Source organism: Schistocerca americana, chromosome 4 (assembly GCF_021461395.2).
Source record: "Schistocerca americana isolate TAMUIC-IGC-003095 chromosome 4, iqSchAmer2.1, whole genome shotgun sequence".
Lineage (NCBI taxonomy): Eukaryota > Metazoa > Arthropoda > Insecta > Orthoptera > Acrididae > Schistocerca > Schistocerca americana.
In genome coordinates this window covers 153,530,986-153,556,684 of record NC_060122.1, presented here as the reverse complement: position 1 = coordinate 153,556,684, position 25,699 = coordinate 153,530,986, and the positions used below count along the sequence as shown (strand labels likewise).

Sequence of the window (25,699 nt, the reverse complement as noted above, 5' to 3'; positions counted from 1 at the left end):
GGTACTCAATATACTGACGAAATCCACAGACAGCACTTTACATACTCAGCTACAAAGAACAAAAAAGACATATATAATCAATATTAACATATAATCGCATATTGGGAAGCCAATGGTTAAACAAACGTATCATTGCATTCTGTTTTCAAGATTCTGAACTTACTCATTCCTTTCACAGAGTTCTCCTATTTTAAAATATTCATAGAGCACGCATACTATAGTAAGAGATCCTCATTTATACTGACAGATATCGAATAGTAATGGATAGATAGTAGCACTGAAAGCAGAAAATCGGAAACAAGGCTACTAACAGCTGGGGACCTGGGTTTGCCAGACCCATAATACCCACAGATCGGATATTCCCCTGAGTTTTGCATTAATTCCACACAGATATTGCTTCTCTCAGGAACAACTCTTATCAATTTTCACAAAAATTTACACAAAAAAAACCATAAACAGCATTTCACTCGTTCACCTTTTATCTTCACATTTGAACCAACCTAAATCCTAATTGCACAAGGAAAGAAAAAAAACACCAACATCACTTCAATCAAGCACATAGAAACATCTTTATCATTATTTTTACCAACATATTGCTCAAAATGCATGTGTCACAAATGTAAACTAATCAATTCTTTCTCCTCACCATCCTCTCTACTCCTCACTGTCCTCTCTATATACCCTATGTACTCATTTGCCACGTCAATCATTGGTTCCGGTTGGGCGCCTTCTGCACTGATCATTTGTCATTGCCAGTTTTGTTCATTTCCGTTTGCTGGGTTATGTCTTGGGTTAGCCGGCCGAATTTCAACATCATGTGGTGCTCCGCCCACAATCCTCTTCCCACCGTGTTCACCATAGTATCGATTTTCTGGTTGCTGTAACTGTTCGTTCACGATCCTGTCCACGTCCTCGATCATTTCAGTTGTTCCACCTGTGTTCGCGAATGTTACCCCAGTTTCTATACTGCCGGTCCCGATTATTGTTCCGTTCGCGTCACGACGACCAGTCACGCCGTTGATTAGTACTACGGCCACGACTGCAATTGCGCTGCTGTGCCCCGTAATATCTTTGTGCCTGATTAGGCGGGCTTTCTCCTGTATTGTATTCCAACTCTTGGAGAAGTGTCTTAAACGTTTCCACGTCCTCTTTGCATAGTCCCGCAAGAATGGCGTGGCGCAAGTGCATCGGCAACTTGGTGATGCATATCCTAATTAGTTCCGCAGGCCCGTATGGGTCGTATAGAAATTGATTTGCCTGCAGCATGTGGTCGAATAGGCGTGCTGGGCTGCCGAAACCAGACTGGTTCAAATTTGGCAGCATAATTATGCCATGCTTGACCCTATCTTGTGCCGCTTCCGACCAATAGGCGAACAGAAAGGCTTGTCGAAACTCCCGAGTTCCCGAGTGGAATTGCAGTGACGCGCTGCCGACCTCATGCGAATCGCCGGTTCGCCTTCCAAATAGCCACACATATATTCTATATTATGTGAACATGCCCAGTCTGGGGGGAAAACAGAACTCAAATTGCTCGAGCCATGCTCGTGGATGTATTCCTTTTTGCGAATTTCGAAATATCTCAAACTTTCTCACCATAAGGAAATGTTTGAAATCAAATCCACACATTTCCTCCCGGCGAGGCCCTTGAATGTTTCTATTTTTTTCATGTCTGCCCCTCAAAATACATTCTTCCCTGTCGTCTAAATCTCCCTCGTGGCTGGAGTCCCTCTCTGCACTGTTCGTACAGCTATTTTTTGTGCTATTGGCGATTTCGGAATCACACCCCATGTGGCTTTCCAGATGCGCCACACGTTCTTGTAATTCGCCTGTTACAGCTTTGTGCCGCCTGTTCACTTTGAACTGTCCCTTCTGAAATCTAAGAAGCGAACGCACTTCTTCAGTCTCTACGACCGCTACCGGTGTAGTATTGTTATCGCTCTCCATCACCTTCATCGTGCCTACGATGTCCGCTAATGCTGCAATCTTCTCATGTATTTGTCTGTTGTCCTCCGCCCCAGTCTGCTTCAATTGCTCTACTTGCTTTTAGAGTGCGTGAATCGCTTGACTGTTGTCCGCTACTGTGTTGCTAACGGACGCGGTACAATGTGTTTCCGCCTTCTGGGCCCTGGAGAGTACCTGATGGTATTCCCTTTGGCATTCTTCTCTCAGCGCTTGGAAATTCCTAAGTAGCTGTTCCTCACTCTCTTTCGATTCCGCATCGTGACTCCGCTTGCCCTGTTCTAAGGCTTGCAGACGATCATCGATTTGTTCAAATGTACGGCCTAATTCTTTCATAATATCACTTTTTATTTCACTGGCCAGATTCTTTATTCTTTGTTAGATATCATCAGACACTCTCTGCATCGACTTGTGGACTTTATTTGTCTGCTGGATTAGTTTCTCGTCTATTTGTTCGCCTAGCTTGCGGATCGACTTCTCGGATGATTCTTTTTGTTCTCGGAACGATTTTTCTGATTTCTCTGCGTTTTCTTTATTTTGATCCAATAAGGCTTTTATGAGTTCTGCCAAATCAATTTGGTTAGTTGGAGCCAAATTAATTTCTGGCTCTGCTGTCAGCCCATTCGTCCTGTTTTGCATTTCCTCTGAAGTATTCCCCTTTGCATTTTCGGAACCGTCCGACGTGTTAATATTCGAAATCAAATTATCCCCTTGCTCCATGTTGCTTAAGTTGTTGGACCGCCTACTTTTAGCTTGGTTAAATGTCTGCATTAGTTCAATTTATACCTGGTATGCAACACACTAATCAGAATAAATGTATCCCCCAAAAATTACGTCAGTTCTAAAGGTACCCAACCTAGTACGCACTTTATCACACGCAAAACAAATTTATATCTTTGATCGAAGTCAGTGCAATTTACAAGCGAGAAAAAAAAAATCACAAACACATATAAAACACACAAATATAGAAAACAAGACAAACAACACAACGCCGCTCAACAACGCCGTGAATCTTTTGAGAGTCTGCTCAGAAACAACGCAGAAGTTGTCTGAGCGCTACAGGGGAAAAAAATTAAGATTATACAACGCTCGCAATCTAACGTTTCAGAGATTCCAGAGTCTAACGGAATCACAGAACAGGGTCGCCATGTGTAATGTTGTTGCATTAATTTATTCTGATTGGGGTGCTGATATTCAAGATAATAAAAGCGGGTTAAAAGCGTGAGCTATCTGGGGAAGTTAACCTTGCTTTACTGAGCAACTGTTTCACCAGGAATCCAGTCTAGCTTACCAAATTCCCAACCAGACTAACATTAATTATAATCTTTTAATCGTCATACGACAACCGGTGACATATATATATGAAAAGAGAATTTAAATAAAAAGAAAAAAATCTGTTTATATTTGGAAATTTATTTTAACATTGATCATTGAAATTTCAGCATATTAAACTTGATTCATAACTAAACTGGTGCCTTACTTAGGATTGTGAAAATGTGAGTTTGTAATCTGTGTGACATGAATCACATATAAACTGTGTTTTAAAGTGTAGTAGTGTGACAGATCATTCTTGTTTATGTGTAAAAGTAACACGTTTCACTGCTCAGTTTCCTCCCAGATAGTCAGAAACACCACAGTAAATTTAGAAGTGGAATGTATGCCATAAATGACAGCAGATTTAAGAAATTAACATGAAAGGAATCCAACAGAGACCTTTCACCCTCTGTCATGCACTTCGCAGTGTTTTGCAGAGTAAGGACATAGATGTGGATACTTTTGCGATTTAGCGAGTACCGATATGTCAGGAGTAACTGTATTCTCTGTAGTGGTTACGCGGCATCGCGGTTCACACAAAATTATTGGAAGCGAAGATAGACCCGTAGACTGAATATTTCACAAACGCCTCCCCCCTCCCTTCCCACCAAACCACTCTCCCAAAGAAAAACACATACTTTGAGATCAGGCGACTTTGCAATCAATGACGAATGCGAGACACCTACGTCTCTTTACAGCACATCCATCGTTAAGGCATCCGATTGTTAAGAAATGCTATTACATGCGGTGGTGCTTTGTCCTGTTTACAGATTTACTCTTTAGAGCTGGCGAGGGTTGCTGTGGACACCCCACATAGGTAAATGCGCCCGTATTAAAATTTCATAATTGTCGAGAACTCCTTGTATCTTTCTGTCGAGTAGTTACGTAAATTACTAAATAATAATACGCTAAATTTCAGTTATCATTGTCGGTCAACTGCCAAAAACTTACACTGGGTTATTTAGGACACACCGCACCTGTTCTAAAGTAACAAAAATAAAATGCCAAGGGCCAATTTTTATAAAATTTAACAACTGGTTAATTGTTGCCACATTTCACGTTACATTAAGTGAACTCATTGTTGTGTAGGTTAATTGCCATATTTAGCTACTGTAAAAAAATCCTATTAAGATCAGCGTTTCGCTATAAAAATATAGTTTTTCTCTTACAATTTTGTTATGATCTTTAACAATTCTCATGCTTTCTTATTACTACAATCAGTTTTTATTCTTTTCGTTTCTTACATCTTTTTTCGTTCTTTTCTGTCATTATTCTTCGTCCTCCATTTCTTTGTGTTGAGCTTTCGCACTTAATTAAGGCATACGAATCGGTAACGGCCATAACAAACAAAACTGTAAGAGAAAATACCACATTGTTACTGAGACCATTGAAGACGCTTTAAAATAAAGCGAAACGTGTCGTGTCTTAATAAGACTTTCATTACCGTTGATAAAGACGACAGTTAGTTTATATAACTTTTATATGTGCAACTGCGGGTAGAAGAGGCCGAATAACAAAGAAGACAACATGAACTCACTGTTGTCTATTACTGCTACTCTAATGGCTTTCGAAGTGAAACAAATACCTTGGAATGAGTTTCCTTTGTGTCACGATGTGATAACAACTCAATCCACAATATGGGTACGTAGAAAAAAAAACGAAAGGCGAATACAGAGGTTACTTGAAGAACTTGAAGCAGAAGAAGCATATGATACACAAGAGTCAGAATCATCTGATGTGTGCGTAGAACTGGAATATGAAATTGATTCAGGGACGGATAGTGATGATAATGAAACAAGTGTTTGAAAATAACAATTTCTGCTTCGGAAAAGACAATCAGTGAAAGAGATGAAGAACCCATCACCAATAGATGTTAAGAACGCTGCCTCAGTATACTGTTATTCATCTACCGATTGTGAGATGTGCAGCCAGAACCGCGGAATCGACCTTAGACTGCATCCATTTGTCCATTGATGATGTTCAAAAATATGTAGAAATACAAACGTATCGGTAAGAAGCATTTCGGGGAATTTTTCTCGAAAACGAAACGGCAAAGAGACCGATGTGGCTGAAATTAAGACCATTGTTGGCTAATTTTCGGCCGTTTATTTTCCGCATTGGCCATTTGAACGTAAAAGATCTGTGGAATACAAATGTTTTCGGAATTGAGGTAGCTCATACCACGATGAGTTTCTACTGGTTCCTGCTCCTGCGCAGATGTCCGCCCCCTTAGATGAGTGGCCAGCGCGTATGACTGCGATTCAGTCGGCTGAGGTTCAGTTCCCGGCCGGATCGGAAATTTTGTCCTCTCAGGGACCGCGTGTTGTGCTGTCATCATCACCATCATCGACACGACAGTCACCCAGCGTGACATCAACTCAAAAGACTTACAACTCGACGCCCGAACTTCCCCAGGCGAGTACTCCCGACTATCAGTGCATTGCAATCATTTACTTTCGTTTAAAACCTGTTCAGAGGCGTACCGTTTGATGATGTCCAGAGCAGGAAAGAGCGAAAGAAAACAGATAAATCTGCAGTTGTAAGGGAAATATTTGAATTATTCCAGGCAAACTGTAAGAAGAACTACACAGCGTCTGAATATACTACAATGGATGAACAGTTAGACGCTTTGAGAGGAAAGTGTAGTTTTGGCTAGTATATATTAAGCAAATCATCGAAGTATGGTCTGCAAATTCTAACACTCTGCGATGCTATGACTTACTACGCTCTTGAAAAGGAAGTATGTATCGGAAAATAGCCAGATGTGCCATATATAGTTTCCTAAACGCCACAAGATGTGGTAATTCGCCTGAGTAAGACAGTTGAGGCGTCTGGCCGTTACGTAACGGTAGGTGGTTTGTTTACTGGTTGTCGCTTGTGTATAGAGCTGCCGGAGGTGAAAATTGCTTTGGTAGGAACTGCTCATAAGAAAAACTATACTTTCTCCTGAATTTGTAAATGTGAAGCGAGGTGAAGTTATCAGTAGTTTATTTGGATTTCAAAAGTATTTGAAAATATAGAATAATACATGCTACTCTTTTGTGTATGCACTTCGATAGTAAAATAGGTGACAATGCAGAAAAGAAAAAGAAACCCAACATTATCGCAAAGTAGAGTTCCACGAAACAGGAGTCGATACATTGGATGGAACATGTGCCACCTATTTCACGTCAAGAAAAGCAAGGCGCTAGCCTTGAGCAACATTTTACTTATCTTTGTTATTTCTGAAATAAATGCTCACATAAAATATACTAGAAATTATGCAATCTATACTATGGGCAACAGATTGTTCCCAAGGCAACCAGGGATTCAGCTAATACAACCATTTATAGACAAGGAGCAGTGGTGACATCTCTACGGAAATCTATCAAACAGAAACTCTCCAGTTTAACACCACATGAAGGTGGAAGCCAAGGACCTTCCGCAGAAAGACCAGGGCTTGCAAACAGAAATGTGTACGATGAAAAAAACAAGAACTGAAGAAGGCCCAATTGCCCAAAAACTAAAGACGCGAAAACAAAAATATTCTGTATGACGTGAACAAAAAAGCGTCGAAGTCGTATGATTGCAATAAGTAATGATCTTTTCGATAAAGAACTTATTTCTGATACAGGACGAAACATAATGCAACGTATAAATCGCTGAAATTTGACAGGACGAATAGATACATATCAACTGAACGTGGAAAGAAAGAAGTTTTACTATTGTATTACTTATGAAACATCCCCTTAGAAAAATTTATGAATTACTGTGTTAGTAAACCTCTTACGTTATTTCATTTTCAAACAGCTGAGCAAAACTGAACGTACTCAGACATTTCTTTCTTTACTTATTCTGATTAACACTAAACTGACACACAATAAATTTACGAATGACTGTGCTGGTGAACCTTTTACGTTATTTGATTTTCAAACAGCTGAGCAAAACTGAACATACTCAGACATTTCTCTCTTTGCTTATTCTGATCAACACTAAACTGACACACAATATTTTTAGCGCAACGCAATCTGACTTTCAATAATCCCCACAAAAGAATAGCCCTGACTAACAATAACCTATACATTTCATGAATCACTTACCTCACAAAAATCTTCGTTACTCGAACTACTGCAATACAGCGAGCGCCAATACTGCCAGCTAAATAAAAGATTCTAACTACTGAAGGCTCTAACTACTGATAGGCATAGTTAGCAAATGAAAGATTTTGATAGAGAACAAACAATGTATTTACCTTAATAGTGTTCAAAACTCATAATATATATATCATTTCATGACATCCAGTCTTACAAATTTCGTTTTTCTGACCGACACACATCCAATACGTCCGCTCTCAAAACTCTGCCATCTCTCTCCCCACATCCACCACTGCTGGCGGCTCACCTCCAATTGCACAACGCTACGCGCTGTTCACATCCACCTGCCTAACACTACAATAGCAATTATTCCAACAATGCAATCCAGCCACAGACTGCACACAGCACAGTCAGTGATTTTCATACAGAGCGCTACATGGCGTTGCCAACATAAAAACCTAAACAGCCTACTTACACTTACTAAATGTTCCAGTCACATTAATTTGACCACCGCCTATGTCCGACATAACCATGCATAGACAGCGGCATTAGCAGTGGAGGGTATGTAAAGAGCGTCGGGGGAAACGCAGAAGTGCAGTCGTTGTCACAATGCGCAAACGGCTTGCTTTATCTGACGTCCAAACAGACGTGGTCATTGGCTTTCTGACGAAGAACAACATCATTTCCGAAACGGCTAAATCTGTAAACTTTAGGCGTCCTGCCATGGTTAAAGCAAACCGTGTTTCCCAAAACCGGCGACGATACAACTGTGGTGTAAAACGGACCATAGATGACAGGGATGTAAGACGAATGCGGAGATGTCTGCGGGCGAAGCGACGTGCAACTGTTGAACAACTGACCACCCGGATGAGCCCCTCCAGCAAGCGCCTGGTACATACACCCATACTGACTGCTGTTCATCGGTAAAGGAGCATGTCTGGGGAATGTTTTCGTGCCATTCACTAGGTGATCTTGTCATTCTGTAAGGCACAATGGATCAACGCAAGTGCGCATCTGTCCATGGGGACTATGTCCGCCCCTACATGCAGTCTGACTTTCCTCAGCGTTATACTAATTACCAGTGGGACAATAGAACACGCCGCACAGCTTGCAGCATACGTGCGTGGTATGAAGAGCACCAGGGTGAATTTACCGTGCTCACCTGGCCACCGAACTCCCCGGATTTAAACCCAGTCGAGAATCCATGGGACCACCTCGATCGGGCTGTTCGAGCCACGGATCCTCAGCCGTGAAACCTAGCGCAGCTGGGCGCGGCATCGGAATTGGAACGGCTCCACATCCCTGCTGACACCTTCCAGAACCTCATGATTCTCTTCCTGCGCAACGCGCTCTGCAAAAGGTTTTTAATCAGGCTTTTCACAGGTGGTCACATTAATGTCACAGGACAGTGGATTTGCAGCGCAACTGAACACACACATTTTTGAAGCTATACAGCATAATGAATTCTGAATAATACGAGGGTTGGAACTTTAATAGTGGCAACTATTTATTTACAGCTCGTACAAAATAGATATGTGTTTCAAAGTTTTACTGATTTTCAAAGTAGCCACCAGCATCGTGTCTAGCCCGTTGCCAGAGATGTGGAAGTCGTAGGATACTCTTCGCCGACGAATTTGTAGCAGTTCCGAAGCGAATGCGGTGAAGTGTCTCCAGTTTAGAAATCGAGTTGAGCTTACGGGGGCTTAAGTCAGGGGAGTGCAGTAGGTGGTATAGCACTTAGCAGCCCCATCAATCAAACAAACCAGTAACAGCTTGCACTGTACGTGCTTGAACATTGTCCCGCAAAATGATGGTGAGGTCCTGCAGAAAGTGACATCGCTCCTGTCTCTAAGCTGGTGGTAGGTTGTGTTCCAAAAATGAACAGCATAGAGACAAAAGTGATGACACTCTCTGCAGGACCTGGCCATCATTTGCTGGACAATGCTCAAGTACGTACAGTGCAAGTAGTAACCCACATACTTCACTCCCCAGACGCAAGCCCTCGTAAGTTCAACTCGATTTCTAAACTGAAGGAAACATTTCACGGTATTCGCTTCGGAACTGCTACAAATTAGTCGGACAATAGGCCGCGCCGCTCGAACTGTCAACACAACTGGCAATGTTAACAGTATCCTACGACTTCCACATCGCTGCCAACGGGTTATACACAATGCTGGTGACTACGTTGAAGGTCAGTAAGACTTTGAAACACGTATCTATTATGTACGAGCAGTAAATAAATAGTTGCCACTGCTAAAGTTCCAACTCTCGTATTTACACGCCTGTCGAGTGTTAGTCGCATGAATATTGACTAAAAGAATAGGCTTTTTAGCCGAAGTCTCTTCTATGAAGCACGACAAAAGCAGAAAACTACACATATGCACCATATAGACTCTACTTCTTCCTTTCAGGCTGAATTTACCATTATTTTCTTAATTACACCAGACGCTTTTAACCAAATTTCGCGAACAAACTATCGGACAAATCCAGCACTACCCGAGTATTCATCTTTCTGTTAGAAAAGAAAATGTATTGCCTTTATAGTGAAGTTTCGAAAAAATTTCATTTCCATTTATTCACGAAAACACCTTCGAAATTATGAAAAAGTCGTACAGTGAAATATGAATAATGCACAACCTATTAGTACGGTATACAGATAAAGAAACATGATCCCGGACAGTTTCTGTATGCTGAGGGCATCTACCTCGCGTGTGTACAATGCGATTTTGTAAATGACTCTATGGCAATCCCTCTTCATAGCTGTATACATGGTGTTACAAAAAGGTACGGCCAAACTTTCAGGAAACATTCCTCACACACAAAGAAAGAAAAGATGTTACGTGGACATGTGTCCGGAAACGCTTACTTTCCATGTTAGAGCTCATTTTATTACTTCTCTTCAAATCACATTAATTATGGAATGGAAACACACAGCAACAGAACGTACCAGCGTGACTTCAAACACTTTGTTACAGGAAATGTTCAAAATGTCCTCCGTTAGCGAGGATACATGCATCCACCCTCCGTCGCATGGAATCCCGGATGCCCTGATGCAGCCCTGGAGAATGGCGTATTGTATCACAGCCGTCCACAATACGAGCACGAAGAGTCTCTACATTTGGTACCGGGTTTGCGTAGACAAGAGCTTTCAAATGCCCCCATAAATGAAAGCCAAGAGGGTTGAGGTCAGGAGAGCGTGGAGGCCATGGATTGGTCCGCCTCTACCAATCCATCGGTCACCGAATCTGTTGTTGAGAAGCGTACGAACACTTCGATTGAAATGTGCAGGAGCTCCATCGTGCATGAACCACATGTTGTGTCGTACTTGTAAAGGCACATGTTCTAGCAGCACAGGTAGAGTATCCCGTATGAAATCATGATAACGTGCTCCATTGAGCGTAGGTGGAAGAACATGGGGCCCAATCAAGACGTACTGATGTGCTTGATGCTAGTACTGTAGAGCAATGAGTCGCATGTCAACACAAGCACCGAAGTCAACATTACCTTACTTCAATTGGGCCAACTGGCGGTGAATCGTCGAAGTACAGTACATATTGACGAAACTAAAATGAGCTCTAACATGGAAATTAAACGTTTCCGGACACGTGTCCACATAACATCTTTTCTTTATTTGTGTGTGAGGAATGTTTCCTGAAAGTTTGGCCGTACATTTTTGTAACACCCTGTATACGGTTGCTGTTTTCCCCTACAGCCGTTTGCCCTTCGCAGCTGAAAACTGTCAAAAGCGCTGCCAAATATCAGGGAATTCCTTCAGCTGACTCGACTGCACGTGTGTCTTACTAGTAAAGAAGTATGTTTGGTACCATGACATGCTTTTGTATGTAATTTTGTACTTTTATCGGGATACGTGGACACTGCCTGCGTAATTCATTGCTAATACAGTTAGTAGCACAGAACCAATATACTTAAACCTCATGCATGATGCTGCAGTTTCTCATGCATCTCGTTGTTTATGAGGTCATATCTCCCGAACTATTACTCGTAGCCGGTTCTTACCCCAGCGTAAATTGTTGCCTGACAGTGACGGATGTGTGTACCAAGTATGGTTGAAATCGGTCTAGTGGTTTAGGAGGAGATGTGTACGTACAACGACATATACACATATATATACATTCATTTTTATTGTATGTATGGATTTCATCATAGGAAGTTTGATATTACAACTGTTACGGGTACTAGCTAAATTAATCCCATTAGTTGCATGATTCGCGGTAGCATTCGCCTTGATTGTTTTTGCGTGTTTTAAAGAGCTCACACACGAGCTTCGGATAGCAGCCATACGTCGCATGGGCTCGCAATCTCTTCGTAGCCCAGTGATCGGTGGCTGATCGGCGAAATCCCTGGCAGTCTGATAAATCACACCTATATGTGGCAATATGGCAGCATATGTGGCAACATGGCAGCCAGGACGCGATTCGTTTTCGCAGTCATTAAGTGAGCTTGTGTGATTTTGTTTCGTTTCGCTTTGCCCACCATGAATAAGAGCGTTAGAATTAAGAATTATTCAGAACCCCGAACCAGTCTGAGAACTGAAGTTGAGGCCGGAGTTGCCGTTTATATCAATTAAGTGATACAAAATACTCTTGCACGCAACTCGCGTGGCGTCTGTGAAAAATTTAATACTTTTTAAAGTAACCTACAGTCCCCAAGAAAACAAGTTTAATAAATTACAAGGTATCTTCTTTTTAATTTGTTTTTGCCAGCGTTCCTGGAGATAGCGTTACGAGTTGACTCCATTAGTTTCTTTATGCACTCTTGTCCCGAAACTGCGCTTTTGTATGAACCTGAGTTTTAAGGCCAGTATCAGTGGGTCACTGATTTGCTTTCCAGTTGTCGTTTCAGCAGACTTACGAGGAGATCTGGGTAGAGATCGATCCTTCTCGACTGTGTGATTAATTGCTGGCTGTCTCCCGCCAAAAGTGTACGTAAACATGTCCCTTGTGATTAAATGGCACTCGACTCCAGAAGTTGTTGGATGGTTCTGAAGGCTTTCGTGACGCGATGATGAAGTATCTTCTGCAGGACCCAATGGATTTAGATGACCCCACAGATAATATTCAAAAGAAGTGTCAGAAAAACGACTATTTGTAAGCACTGGGATTTGCTATTCGCTACATAACCATCTGTTATGGCAGATATCATTCTGTGTCTGTCGTAGAATATTACCGAAATGTGATGTAGCTTCACTGTGCATCAATCACGTGCTTTCTCTTCGTTGCGGGTCCGCATTCTCTATCAAGTTTAGAAGAGTGAACGAAATATAGTCCTAACAGGCAGAAAACTGCAAGACTTATGCGAGTATATACGGACCTGCTAGACACTAGTCTACATTTGCAACCCACACATTAACTTTAAAATCCTGCTGGTCCCAGCATCAATTGTACAGTGATGGTTTTCACCTCTCGCAACGCAGTGGGGGAAGTAAGCGAAGAGTATTTTCTACCCTTAATAACCCCAAATCGAAGGATTTACATATTTATAGACTTATTTTCTTGTTTCGGTGTTTCGCTGTGACTAACCCTGATTCGAAAACTATAAACTACTTGTACAATGAGTATTATTACCGCACGGATCACGAAGTAAAACATTTCACTTGTGTTTCAAGCAAGCATTAAGCGTTATCGTTGTGTTTAAAACACGATGTAGTCTAAATTCATAAAACGTGACCAAAGTAGCTTTTGAAAAAGTGTAAGCTGAACAAAAGACTGTCACTTCGTGTCACTATGTTCTGAGACCTGGCATTGTCAAGTATATTTCGATGTATCCTGAGGAAATAAGATTGATCTTTGTTAACGTTTTATCTTAGTTCATCAATAATGATTAAAATTGAGAGTTTTCCAGCACAGGGACACTGTACATTCCTTTCCTCTTATGTCATTAATAGAGATTATGATTAAAAGTTTTCCAACCTGGGGGCAGTATACTTTCTTCGAAATATGAATCATCTACAAAAAAATATCATACAAGTAATTGGAAAATATTTGTTCTATCAGTATGACGTTTTTCTAAAAAGAAATTCTCGCAGTATCTTCTAATATTACTGAAGTTTGAAAATTAAGGCAGGGTGAAATTTACAAAATAGGACGCTCATCTTTGAAATAACAATTTGGATTAAAGGTAATAAATTTATGGAATGAGAAGCCAGAAGAGGATAACGGACGTGTGTTACGATAAGAGATGTATTAAAATTTTCATTATTCGCTTAGTGCATAACTCACCTAACATTGTAATAAAATTTGAAGTATGTGGGTGATCGAAGTTAGAAACGCAGAACTGCAACAACACATAGCCTCAGACTGGTGTCGACTCAGTGACAACAATTACAACTGAAACGTTTGGAGACGCGTCCTTACGATCACACTTATTACAACTATACTGAATTCCAAATGTCTGTATTGAGGAGAAGCGCCATGCAGTGTAGTTAATGAATTTTGCACTGTGTGGCATACAGTAGACCAGCTCGCTTCAAAACCTGGATACAACAGAAAAATGGATATAGAATCCTATAAAACCGAGTTCGATTTAGATTTTTTTGGATTGCTAATTACGAATACTACGTCAGAATTACAATATTCAATATGGCGTATCCAATACGGCGGATCAAAAATTGTAAATTTAACGTATTCATGTAAAACATTGAGCATAAAATATTCTGAGATGATTAGTAACGAATTAAAAGTCAGAATTATATACTGAAATGTTTTATTCGATGTTACCGATTTTCCGGTCTCAGCCACATCCAGTGCCAGCGTTATTGTTCCTATCAGAAGTCTGACTCTTGAACTATCTACTGGGAGACAGTTAAAAAACAAGATCTTTTACCTTATGCGGCAACTGGTCATATTCATCAAGTGTAATTTTCTGGAACCTCGAGATAAATCGATCCGTAGATGCCAGAACTCATCAATCACCAGAAGCCATGCGGTTAAGACTACATCGTCAAAAAAAGCGTGAAGAAGTATTACCATATTTCATTGTGTCCGATCACTGTAGGGGAACGTCAATCAGCAAACCAAAACTGCGTTTGAAGTCGCCCTGTAGTTTTAGTTTTCGAGCCGTGACACGGTGTTTTTGCTCTACAAACGAAGTCCTCATATAACTATGACTGTACAGCCGCGACTTGACCGTCAGTACCTGCTGCCCATGCGTCTCATACAAAGTCAAATATTTATCTTAATGTGTAGGCTTTCGAAGAGAAAGTAGATGTTGGAAAACAATCATTCACAATGTTTACCACAGGATTATCCACAGTAAATAACTTATTAATTTTCAGTTAAGTAGTTAAAGAATTGCTTAACTTGTTGATAAATTAGTTATTAATTGTTGTGCATTATTGCACAATAATTTCCACAATAATGCGTATTTTTCCAGAACGTTGTGCATTGTTGCACAATAATTGCTTACAGTGTGGCTCTGCCGCACGACAGAAAAAATAACCATCCACCAAAAACGCGCATATACGCGATGACAAATACATTTGAACTCGGTAACCACACTATTAAGATAGTGGGAGAGCCATTTACAAAAGTGGAACCAGTCCGAGAAAATTTTGTAGCGAACGATTTCGGATAATATCAGTTGCACTTTACGTCATTACACCTGTTACAAATGTCACAAACGTACCTTGTGGAGTGCTACTCAACTTATTTTATCCCGACAACCGGGTATGATCACTTTCATATATTAAACAGGCCACAGAAATCTTACTTGAAAAATGTGTCGTTCTCGGATTCATTGTTTACTGGTAGGGAAACTAGAAAATCTGAAAAGGGAAATGCAAAGGCTCAATCTAGATATAGTAGGGGTCAGTGAAGTGAAGTGAAAGGAAGACAAGGATTTCTGGTCAGATGAGTATCGGGTAATATCAACAGCAGCAGAAAATGGTATAACAGGTGTAGGATTCGTTATGAGTAGGAAGGTAGGGCAGAGGGTGTGTTACTGTGAACAGTTCAGTGACCAGGTTGTTCTAATCAGAATCGACAGCAGACCAACACCGACAACGATAGTTCAGGTATACATGCCGACGTCGCAAGCTGAAGATGAACAGATAGAGAAAGTGTATGAGGATATTGAAAGGGTAATGCAGTATGTAAAGGGGGACGAAAATCTAATAGTCGTAGGCGACTGGAATGCAGTTGTAGGGGAAGGAGTAGAAGAAAAGGTTACAGGAGAATATGGGCTTGGGACAAGGAATGAAAGAGGAGAAAGACTAATTGAGTTCTGTAACAAGTTTCAGCTAGTAATAGCGAATACCCTGTTCAAGAATCACAAGAGGAGGAGGTATACTTGGAAAAGGCCGGGAGGTACGGGAAGATTTCAATTAGATTACATCATGGTCAGACAGAGATTCCGAAATCAGATACTGGATTATAAGGCGTACCCAGGATCAGATATAGACTCAGATCACAATATAGTAGTGATGAAGAGTAGGCTGAAGTTCAAGACATTAGTCAGGAAGAATCAATACGCAAAGAAGTGGGATACGGAAGTACTAAGGAATGATGAGATACGTTTGAAGTTCTCTAACGCTATAGATACAGCAATAAGGAATAGCGCAGTAGGCAGTACAGTTGAAGAGGAACGGACAGCTCTAAAAAGGGCCATCACAGAAGTTGGGAAGGAAAACATAGGTACAAAGAAGGTAGCTGCGAAGAAACCATGGGTAACAGAAGAAATACTTCAGTTGATTGATGAAAGGAGGAAGTACAAATATGTTCCGGGAAAATCAGGAATACAGAAATACAAGTCGCTGAGGAATGAAATAAATAGGAAGTGGAGGGAAGCTAAGACGAAATGGCTGCAGGAAAAATGTGAAGACATCGAAAAAGATATGATTGTCGGAAGGACAGACTCAGCATACAGGAAAGTGAAAACAATCTTTGGCGACATTAAAAGCAACGGTGGTAACATTAAGAGTGCAACGGGAATTCCACTGTTAAATGCAGAGGAGAGAGCAGATAGATGGGAAGAATATATTGAAAGCCTCTACGAGGGTGAAGATTTGTCTGATGTGATAGAAGAAGAAACAGGAGTAGATTTAGAAGACATAGGGGATCCAGTATTAGAATCGGAATTTAAAAGAGCTTTGGGGGACTTACGGTCAAATAAGGCAGAAGGGATAGATAACATTCCATCAGAATTTCTAAAATCATTGGGGGAAGTGGCAACAAAACGACTATTCACGTTGGTGTGTAGAATATATGAGTCTGGCGATATACCATCTGACTTTCGGAGAAGCATAATCCACATAATTCCGAAGACGGCAAGAGCTGACAAGTGCGAGAATTATCGCACAATCAGCTTAACAGGTCATGCATCGAAGCTGCTTACAAGAATAATATACAGAAGAATGGAAAAGAAAATTGAGAATGCGCTAGGTGACGATCAGTTTGGCTTTAGGAAAAGTAAAGGGACTAGAGAGGCAATTCTGACGTTACGGATAGTAATGGAAGCAAGGCTAAAGAAAAATCAAGACACTTTCATAGGATTTGTCGACCTGGAAAAAGCGTTCGACAATATAAAATGGTGCAAGCTGTTCGAGATTCTGAAAAAAGTAGGGGTAAGCTATAGGGAGAGACGGGTCATATACAATATGTACAACAACCAAGAGGGAATAATAAGAGTGGATGATCACGAACGAAGTGCTCGTATTAAGAAGGGTGTGAGACAAGGCTGTAGCCTTTCGCCCCTACTCTTCAATCTGTACATCGAGGAAGCAATGATGGAAATAAAAGAAAGGTTCAGGAGTGGAATTAAAATACAAGATGAAAGGATATCAATGATACGATTCGCTGATGACATTGCTATTCTGAGTGAAAGTGAAGAAGAATTAAATGATCTGCTGAACGGAATGAACAGTATAATGAGTACACAGTATGGTTTGAGAGTAAATCGGAGAAAGACGAAGGTAATGAGAAGTAGTAGAAATGAGAACAGCGAGAAACTTAACATCAGGATTGATGGTCACGAAGTCAATAAAGTTAAGGAATTCTGCTACCTAGGCAGTAAAATAACCAACGAAGGACGCAGCAAGGAGGACATCAAAAGCAGACTCGCTATGGCAAAAAAAGCATTTCTGGCCAAGAGAAGTCTACTAATATCAAATACCGGCCTTAATTTGAGGAAGAAATTTCTGAGGATGTACGTCTGGAGTATAGCATTGTATGGTAGTGAAACATGGACTGTTGTAAAAACCGGAACAGAAGAGAATCGAAGCATTTGAGATGTGGTGCTATAGACGAATGTTGAAAATTAGATGGATTGATAAAGTAAGGAATGAGGAGGTTCTACGCAGAATCAGAGAGGAAAGGAATATGTGGAAAACACTGATAAGGAGAATGGACAGGATGATGCTAAGACATGAGGGAATGACTTCCATGGTACTAGAGGGAGCTGTAGAGGGCAAAAACTGTAGAGCAAGACAGAGATTGGAACACGTCAAGCAAATAATTGAGGACGTAGGTTGCAAGTGCTACTCTGAGATGAAGAGGTTAGCACAGGAAAGGAATTTGTGGCGGGCCGCATCAAACCAGTCAGTAGACTGATGACCAAAAAAAAAAAAAAGCTGTAATGACAACGTATCATATCGACTTGTGACTGGATGGTCACCGCAACATTGGGCAACTATGCACCGGTGACTGACTTTCTCGTATTGCTATTCTGACCAGGTTTTGAAGCGAGTCGGCCCACTGTGTAACGTAGCGTCAAATATGTTCTCATTTTTGTCCCGAGAGACAGCTTAGTAGAGATTTCCTGAACTCCTATCATCTGATAATTTTAGACCCTGGGGTCTCAATACAAATGTAGTCTTTTACACGACACCTGTATGGGCATAGCAGGAAAAGTACCAGGTCTTTCCACGTACTTTCATGTGTAGTCGGGCCTTCGGCGTAGCTAAGACTCGGACAAGACTCATAAAAAAGACAGTTTTTTGGTAATAAATATGCCATTGCCTACTGCAGACACTGGCAAGTCTGATTGGCATCAGTGGCATCTTGCAGTTGGAAATACGTGCCGTCCATGACGTACGAGGTATGACATCGGGAGCGGCCATGTTTCCCGTGGTGCACATCTCAAACAAAATGTCCACACTCATCATGGACTGAAATGCCATCTATGGTCAGTTGCCGCTGAACTCAGCCTATCACAAGTATTTGTAAAAAGATTTGTTTAACTCTCATAACTGATGTCGCGCTATCTTGTCCATTTTCAGATGGCTACACTTATATTATTACAGTATTAATTTCTAGTAGAAAACGTGTAACTGTTTCTTCATGGACAATTCTTAAGTGAATAACAGTCGCGGAGTTCAATATAACCAAACACGGATTAAAAAAAAAAGGCTAGTTATGTCTGGAATGAGCCATTAAAAGAGGCGTTATAGCCACCCATAACTGCGCAAGTGTTGCTGGTGCAGAATTTTGTGCACAAACTGACCTCGCGATTAAGTCTCACGTCGGGCGGTCTCGATGGCCAAATCATTCGCTCGAATTGTCCAAAATGTTCTTCAAACCAATCATGAACAATGGCGGCCCAATGACAGGGTGGATTGTCATCCACAAAAGTTCCATCGTTGTTTTGGAACATGAAGTCCATGAATGGCTGGAGACGGTCTCCAAGTAGCCTAACACAACCATTTCCAGTCAATGATCGGTTCAGTTAGACCAGTAGACCCAGTCCATTCCATGTAAACACAGCCCACACCATTATGGAGCCACCACCAGCTTGCACAGTGCTTTGCCGACGACTTGGGTCCAGGCTTCGTGGGGTCTGCACCACATTTGAATCGTTTTTACCAGATAAAATCGGGATTTTCCAGTCGTCTAGGGTCCAACTGATACGGTCGCGAGCTCAGGAGATGCACTGGAGGCGATGTCATGCTGTTAGCAAAGGCACTCGCATCGGTCGTCTGCTACCATAGCCCACTGATGCGAAATTTCACCGCACTGTCGTAACGGATACGTTCGTCGTACGTCCCACATTGATTTCTCCGGTTATTTCACGCAGTGTTGCTTGTCTGTTAGCACTGAGAGTTGGTACACAAACGCCGTAAATGTTCATATTTACATGTCGAATGAAGCACATCTTGGAACCTTCTAACGCTGAATACACAATGTTTCATTTACATGAAATAAATAGTGTGTTTCGAGTGAGAAGTTTCCAAGACGAGTATCTTCGTCATGTAAATGTAACAATTGGCATAAATGTGCACTTTTGCTATCTACTGTGGATTTTAGCAACTGACAAGCATCAGAAGAGTGCTACTTATGTAGGCATGTCAAGTTCCGTAAGGTGCATTTTAGTTGTTTATAATGGTACATGTTACAAATCTATTTGTAATTTTATTTATAACATATCTATGTGGAATATACTCTTCCCTAAAACGTTAACATGGTATGAGTAATGAACGAACAAGGGAACACAACAAGCAACCAAAAAGGCTTTTGACGATTTGAAGATGATAGTTTACCTACGGAAACTGATCAAAAGAAATAAGATTCGAACGCGATCTTGCCTATAAAAATTTTCCTTAAAATACAGATAGCTGCTTCTCATTATGAGAAACTTCATTCGTAATGCTTACCTAAGAAATTCGTCAAGGCAACGTAAAAGACATCACAGTGTGAAGCTTATACACTACGGGCCATTAAAATTACTACACAAGAGGAAATGCTGATGATAAACAGGCATTCACTGGACAAATATATTATACAAGAACTGACATTTGATTACATTTTCACGCAATTTGGGTGCATAGATCCTGAGAAATCAGTACCCAGAACAACCACCCCTGACCGTAATAACGGCCTTGATACACCTGGGCATTGAGTCAAACACAGCTTGGATGGCATGTACAGGTACAGCTGCCCATGCAGCTTCAACACAATGCCACAGTTCATCAAGAGTAGTGACTGGCGTATTGTGACGAGCCAGTTGCTCGGCAACCATTGACTAGACGTTTCCAATTGGTGAGAGATCTGGAGAAATGTGCTGGCTAGGGCAGCAGTCGAACATTTTCTGTATCCAGAAAGGCCCGTACAGGGCCTGCAACATGCGGTCGTGCATTATCCTGCTGAAATGTAGGGTTCCGCAGGGATCGAATGAAGGGTAGAGACACGGGTCGTAACTCATCTGAAATGTAACGTCCACTGTTCAAAGTGCCGTCAATGCGAACAAGAGGTGGACGAGACGTGTGACCAATGGCAACCCATACCATCACGCCGGGTGATACGCCAGTATGGCGATGACGAATACACGCTTCCAATGTGCGTTCACCACGATGTCGCCAAACACGGATGCGACCATCATGATGCTGTAAACAGAACCTGGATTCATCCGAAAAAATGACGTTTTGCCATTCGTGCACCCAGGTTCGTCGTTGAGTGTACCATCGCAGGCGCTCCTGTCTGTGATGCAGCGTCAAGGGTAACTGCAGCCATGGTCTTCGAGCTGATAGTCCATGCTGCTGAAAACTGTTCGTGCAGATGGTTGTTGTCTTGCAAAGTTCCCATCTGTTGACTCAGGGATCGAGACGTGGCTGCAAGATCCATTACAGCCATGAGGATAAGAGCCTGTCATCTCGACTGCTAGTGATACGAGGGCGTTGGGATCCAGCACAACGTTCCGTATTATCCTCCTGAATCCACAGATTCCATAATCTACTAACAGTCATTGGATCTCCAGCAACGCGAGCAGCAATGTCGCGATACGATAAACCGCAATCGTTATAGGCTACAATCCGACCTTTATCAAAGTCGGAAGCGTGATGGTACGCATTTCTCCTCCTTACACGAGGCATCACAACAACGTTTGACCAGGCAACGCCGGTCAACTGCTGTTTGTGTATCAGAAATCGGTTGGAAACTTTCCTCATGTCAGCACGTTGTAGGTGTCGCCACCGGCGCCAACCTTGTGTGAATGCTCTGAAAAACTAATCATTTGCGTATCTCAGCATCTTCTTCCTGTCGGTTAAATTTCGCGTCTGTAGCACGTCATCTTCGCGGTGTAGCAATTTTAATGGCCAGTAGTGTAATTGGGATGATGTTATGTTTCCTGTAGTTGAAATTTGTTTTTATATTTGCCAATATTGGGCAGTATAGCTAAACTGACATTTTCGTGTGCAGATACCGCAGAGGTGCCAAGCCTGGGAGACGGCCAGGAGCAGCGCCAACGCGAGTTCACTGATCACCAAGGAAGAAATCAGCAGGTAAGCCCACCACACCACATCCATATGACAACGGCTTATTGTATGGTTTCTTACATCATACCTTTTGTTTGAAGGTAATAAGGAAGATAAAACGAGCTGTAAATAAATAATTTAATACATATGTTGTTTTGTGTGACGTGTTGTCAGCGAGACTGTTGTACTGTGGGTGTTCACATGGGTGGTGGAGTTAACGATTCCAAGTTCGCAAGGTACGTATCGATGACTGGCTTAGCTGTCTTACTTAGACTGGTGCTTCTCCAGGTTTTGACTTTAACGCAGCTGACATGGTAGAACACATATTAGTAGGACAATATAAGTGAGATTACTTCTGGTTTATATAATTCACTATATCTACAGCCCTTCCCCTTCTCTCTTGCCTCCCATCAGTGTGGCAAGAAGCGCCTCTAAACGGTGTGGTATGGTACCAGAGAGGTTCTGATGTCTTTAAGAGCTGTATGTATGAAAATCCACATGTCATTAACAACGGAAGTGATGACACCCATCGTGACATATCGAATTGCCTGAAGCAAAAAATCCTTAAAATAGTGCACTCGATGCAAAGGAGCTGCTGTCGCACGAGTAATCCTTCGTGAAACACATCGCTTTGCTCCGATCCACTATGAAACACAACAATGGATGACATACACTGAGGTTAAACAAGTCATGGGATAGCGATATGCACATATAAAGATGACGCGTAGAGTCATGTACACAAGGTATAGGAGGGTAGCGCATTCGTGGAGCTGTCATTTGTACTCAGGTGGCTCATGTGAAAAGGTTTCCGACGTTTTTATGACCGCCCAGCGGAAATTAACAAACTGAACGCGGAATCGTAGTTGGATTAAGACGCATGGGACATTCTATTTATTACGATGTTAGGAATCCATTATTCCGAAATCCAAAATGTCAAGAGTGTGCTGAGAATACCAAATTTCACGCATTACACTGGGAGAGAGAAAGAGAGAGAGAGAGAGAGAGGGAGGGAGGGAGGGAGAGAGAGAGAGAGAGAGAGAGACAGAGAGAGGTCAAAGCAAGATTCAGAAAGCATATACGATGACTGAAGCAACAAATGAAAATTTTTATCGAGGCTGGGCTTTAAACGTGGGTCCTCTGCTCACCAGTGAGATGCGGTAACCACTACGCCACACTGACGCAGTGGCTTTGCACAACTGCGTGGACTACCCTAGCATGCCTCCCTCCTCAAACCCCATTCACAACTCAGTCGATTCCCATAAACTCGAACAGCAAGATTTAAAACTGCCGTCCAGAACATATTCAGCTGTACATCATCTTGTTTTCTTATTCTGTTACCAATGAGACCACTGTCATATGTCACAATGGCCGTTTCATAGTGAAGAAAATGTGGAAGCATGTAGAAGTAAGTCTAAACATATTGCACACACACACACACACACACACACAAACGCGCGCGCGAGGGAGTCAAATAAAGTAAACTAAAACAGTTTAACATTCGAGAGTAATTTTCGATGTAAGTTTCATATGTTAACTTCTCTATACTTACAGATGGCAAACTGTAAAAGAGTAATAACTCTAACGCAAAATAAACAGAGCTATAGAACCATAGCACGTGTTAAAAAGCTATAAGTTTTTTAAAAGTTTGCGAATACATTCTGTTAGCAACTGAAACTCTATATGGTCAGATGTTAGAAAGAAATTTTTCTCTTTATTTGATAATGAGGAAATACGAAGCCCACTAAACATGCTGTAACATCAGCGAAACATGCCTACATCTACATCTACTTGGGTACTCTGCAGGTCACACTTAAGTGCCCGGCAGAGGGCTCACCTAACCACCTTAACAATAATTCTCTGCTATTCCAGCCTCGAACAGCGCGCGGAAAAAGCGAACACCTTTATCTTTCCGTGAGAGCTCTGATTTCCCTTATTTTATTGTGATGATCGTTTCTCTCTATGTAGGCCGGAGTCAACAAAACATTTTCGCAGTGGTAGGAAAAAGCTGGTGATTGAAATTTCGTGAGAAGGTTCAGCCGCAACGTAATTTGGAAATTTGTCGTAAGGTGTTATGGGACCAAACTGCTGAGGTCATCGGTCCCTAAGCTTACCCACTACTTAATCTAACTTAAACTAACTTACACTAAGGACTACACAAACACACACACACACACATGCCCGAGGGTGGACTCGATCCTCCGACGGGGAGAGCCGTGCGGCCCGTGACAAGGCCCCCAGACGCAACTAAAAACGCCTTTAATTTAATGATGTCCACCGTAAGTCCTGCATCATGTCAGTGACACTCTCTCTCCTATTTCGGGTTTAATAGAAAACGTACTGCCCTCGACGTACTCCGTTAATCCTGGCTGGTAAGGATCCCACACTGCGCAGCAGTACTCTTTTAAGAGGGTGGACAAGCGTCTGACTAAAAAAAGTAGAAAAATCGCGTTTGGTGAAATCAGTACTTATCCGGAAACAGATTTCTTTCATCTAAAGTCCTTCTAACGCACAATACGCGATAATCTGAAAAAAAAAAAAAATCTTTGTCCCCTGGCCGGGACCTTCGAGTGCAGCGAAGGTGTCTTCCTTCCACTGGCTCACGCAAGCTGCTCTGAGTTACGACTTTGATACCACTGGCCTATGTACCGATCCCCGAAAGCCCCCTGTCGCGTTTTGCTGCGTTGGCGAGAGCGGAACCGACAATTGTCCGCCGCTGTGTGTGACCCGGAACCGCGCGAAGCAATCCGAGCAGTCCCGACAGAGCGCGAACAATGCGCCACCGCGAACCGGGGCGGGCGCTTCTATCCCGATATTGCGCGCGTCGCGCTCCGATTCCTGCCGGAAATTAAATTTCGCTCAACGAGCTTTTCCAAGTTCCCCATCCAGAAACTAATTTTTGTCAGCCACGTTCACTGAGAGCTGAGGAAAAGAGCACCGCGTGACGTGCTGCTGTTCTGGAAACGATATTTTTCGTACTCGCTCTCTCTGTCTCTGTCTCTGATCTACTTTTTTAATTTTTCCTTTTATCTTATGCCCTCTGTCTCGTAGTTGTTTCAGTTGCGTCAGCTGGTTCAAGTTCGAAGCAAGCAGAAAGGCAGACCCACGGCCTGCAATAAAAAACATCTGGTTTGCGTCTGCGAGAGCGAGCGGCGATAAATTACTCGAGTTCTCGAAGAACAGGGAAAGCAGCTGCGCGAGTCTCAACGACTCGAGCTGCTCCACCATTCCTGGCGATCCAAGTTTGTAGTTCAGTATTCTAGCGAGCAAAATTTAATCAAGTCTCTCATATATCATATTTCCTTCATTTCTTAAAAGAAGGAGGGGGTGGGAATTGACTAATTGTACATCTACACTACTGGCCATTAAAACCGCTACACCAAGGAGAAATGCTGATGATAAACGGATATTCATTGGACAAATATATTATTCTAGAACTGACATGTGATTGCATTTTCACGCAATTTGGATGCATAGATCCTGAGAAATCAGTACGCAGAACGACCACCTCTGCCCGTAATAACGGCCTTGGTACACCTGGGCATTGAGTCAAACAGAGCTGGATGGCGTGTACAGGTATAGCTGCCCATGCAGCTCCAACACGATACCACAGGTCATCAAGAGTAGTGCCTGGCGTATTGTGACGAACCAGTTGCTCGGCTACCATTGACCAGACGTTTTCAGTTGGTGAGAAATCTGGAGAATGTGTTGGTCAGGGCAGCACTCGAACATTTTCTGTATCCAGAAAGGCCCGTACAGGACCTGCAACATGCGGTCGTGCATTATCCTGCTGAAATGTAGGTTTCGCAGGGATCGAATGAAGGGTGGAGCCACGGGTCGTAACACATCTGAAATTTAACGTCCACTGTTCAAAGTGCCATCAATGCGAACAAGAGGTGACCGAGACGTGTAACCAATGGCACCCCATACCATCACGCCGGTTGATACGCCAGTATGGCGATGACGAATACACGCTTCCAATGTGCGTTCACCGCGATGTCGTCAATGACGGATGCGACCATCATGATGCTGTAAACAGAACCTGGATTCATCCGAAAAAATGACGTTTTGCCATTCGTGCACATGGGTTCGTCGTTGAGTACACCATCGCAGGCGCTCCTGTCTGTGATGCAGCGTCAAGGGTAACTGCAGCCAT

The 25,699-nt window shown here is 42.2% G+C and overlaps 1 protein-coding gene across 1 annotated transcript in view; it reads left to right on the top strand.

Annotated features, from left to right (window-relative positions):
* Positions 1-25,699, top strand: part of LOC124613325 — a 365,135-nt gene that overhangs the window by 186,174 nt on the left and 153,262 nt on the right. Inside the window, exon 2 of the mRNA XM_047142021.1 lies at positions 21,491-21,573. Within this exon, the coding sequence (XP_046997977.1) occupies positions 21,491-21,573 (83 nt within the window). The remainder of the gene's footprint in view (positions 1-21,490; positions 21,574-25,699) is intronic.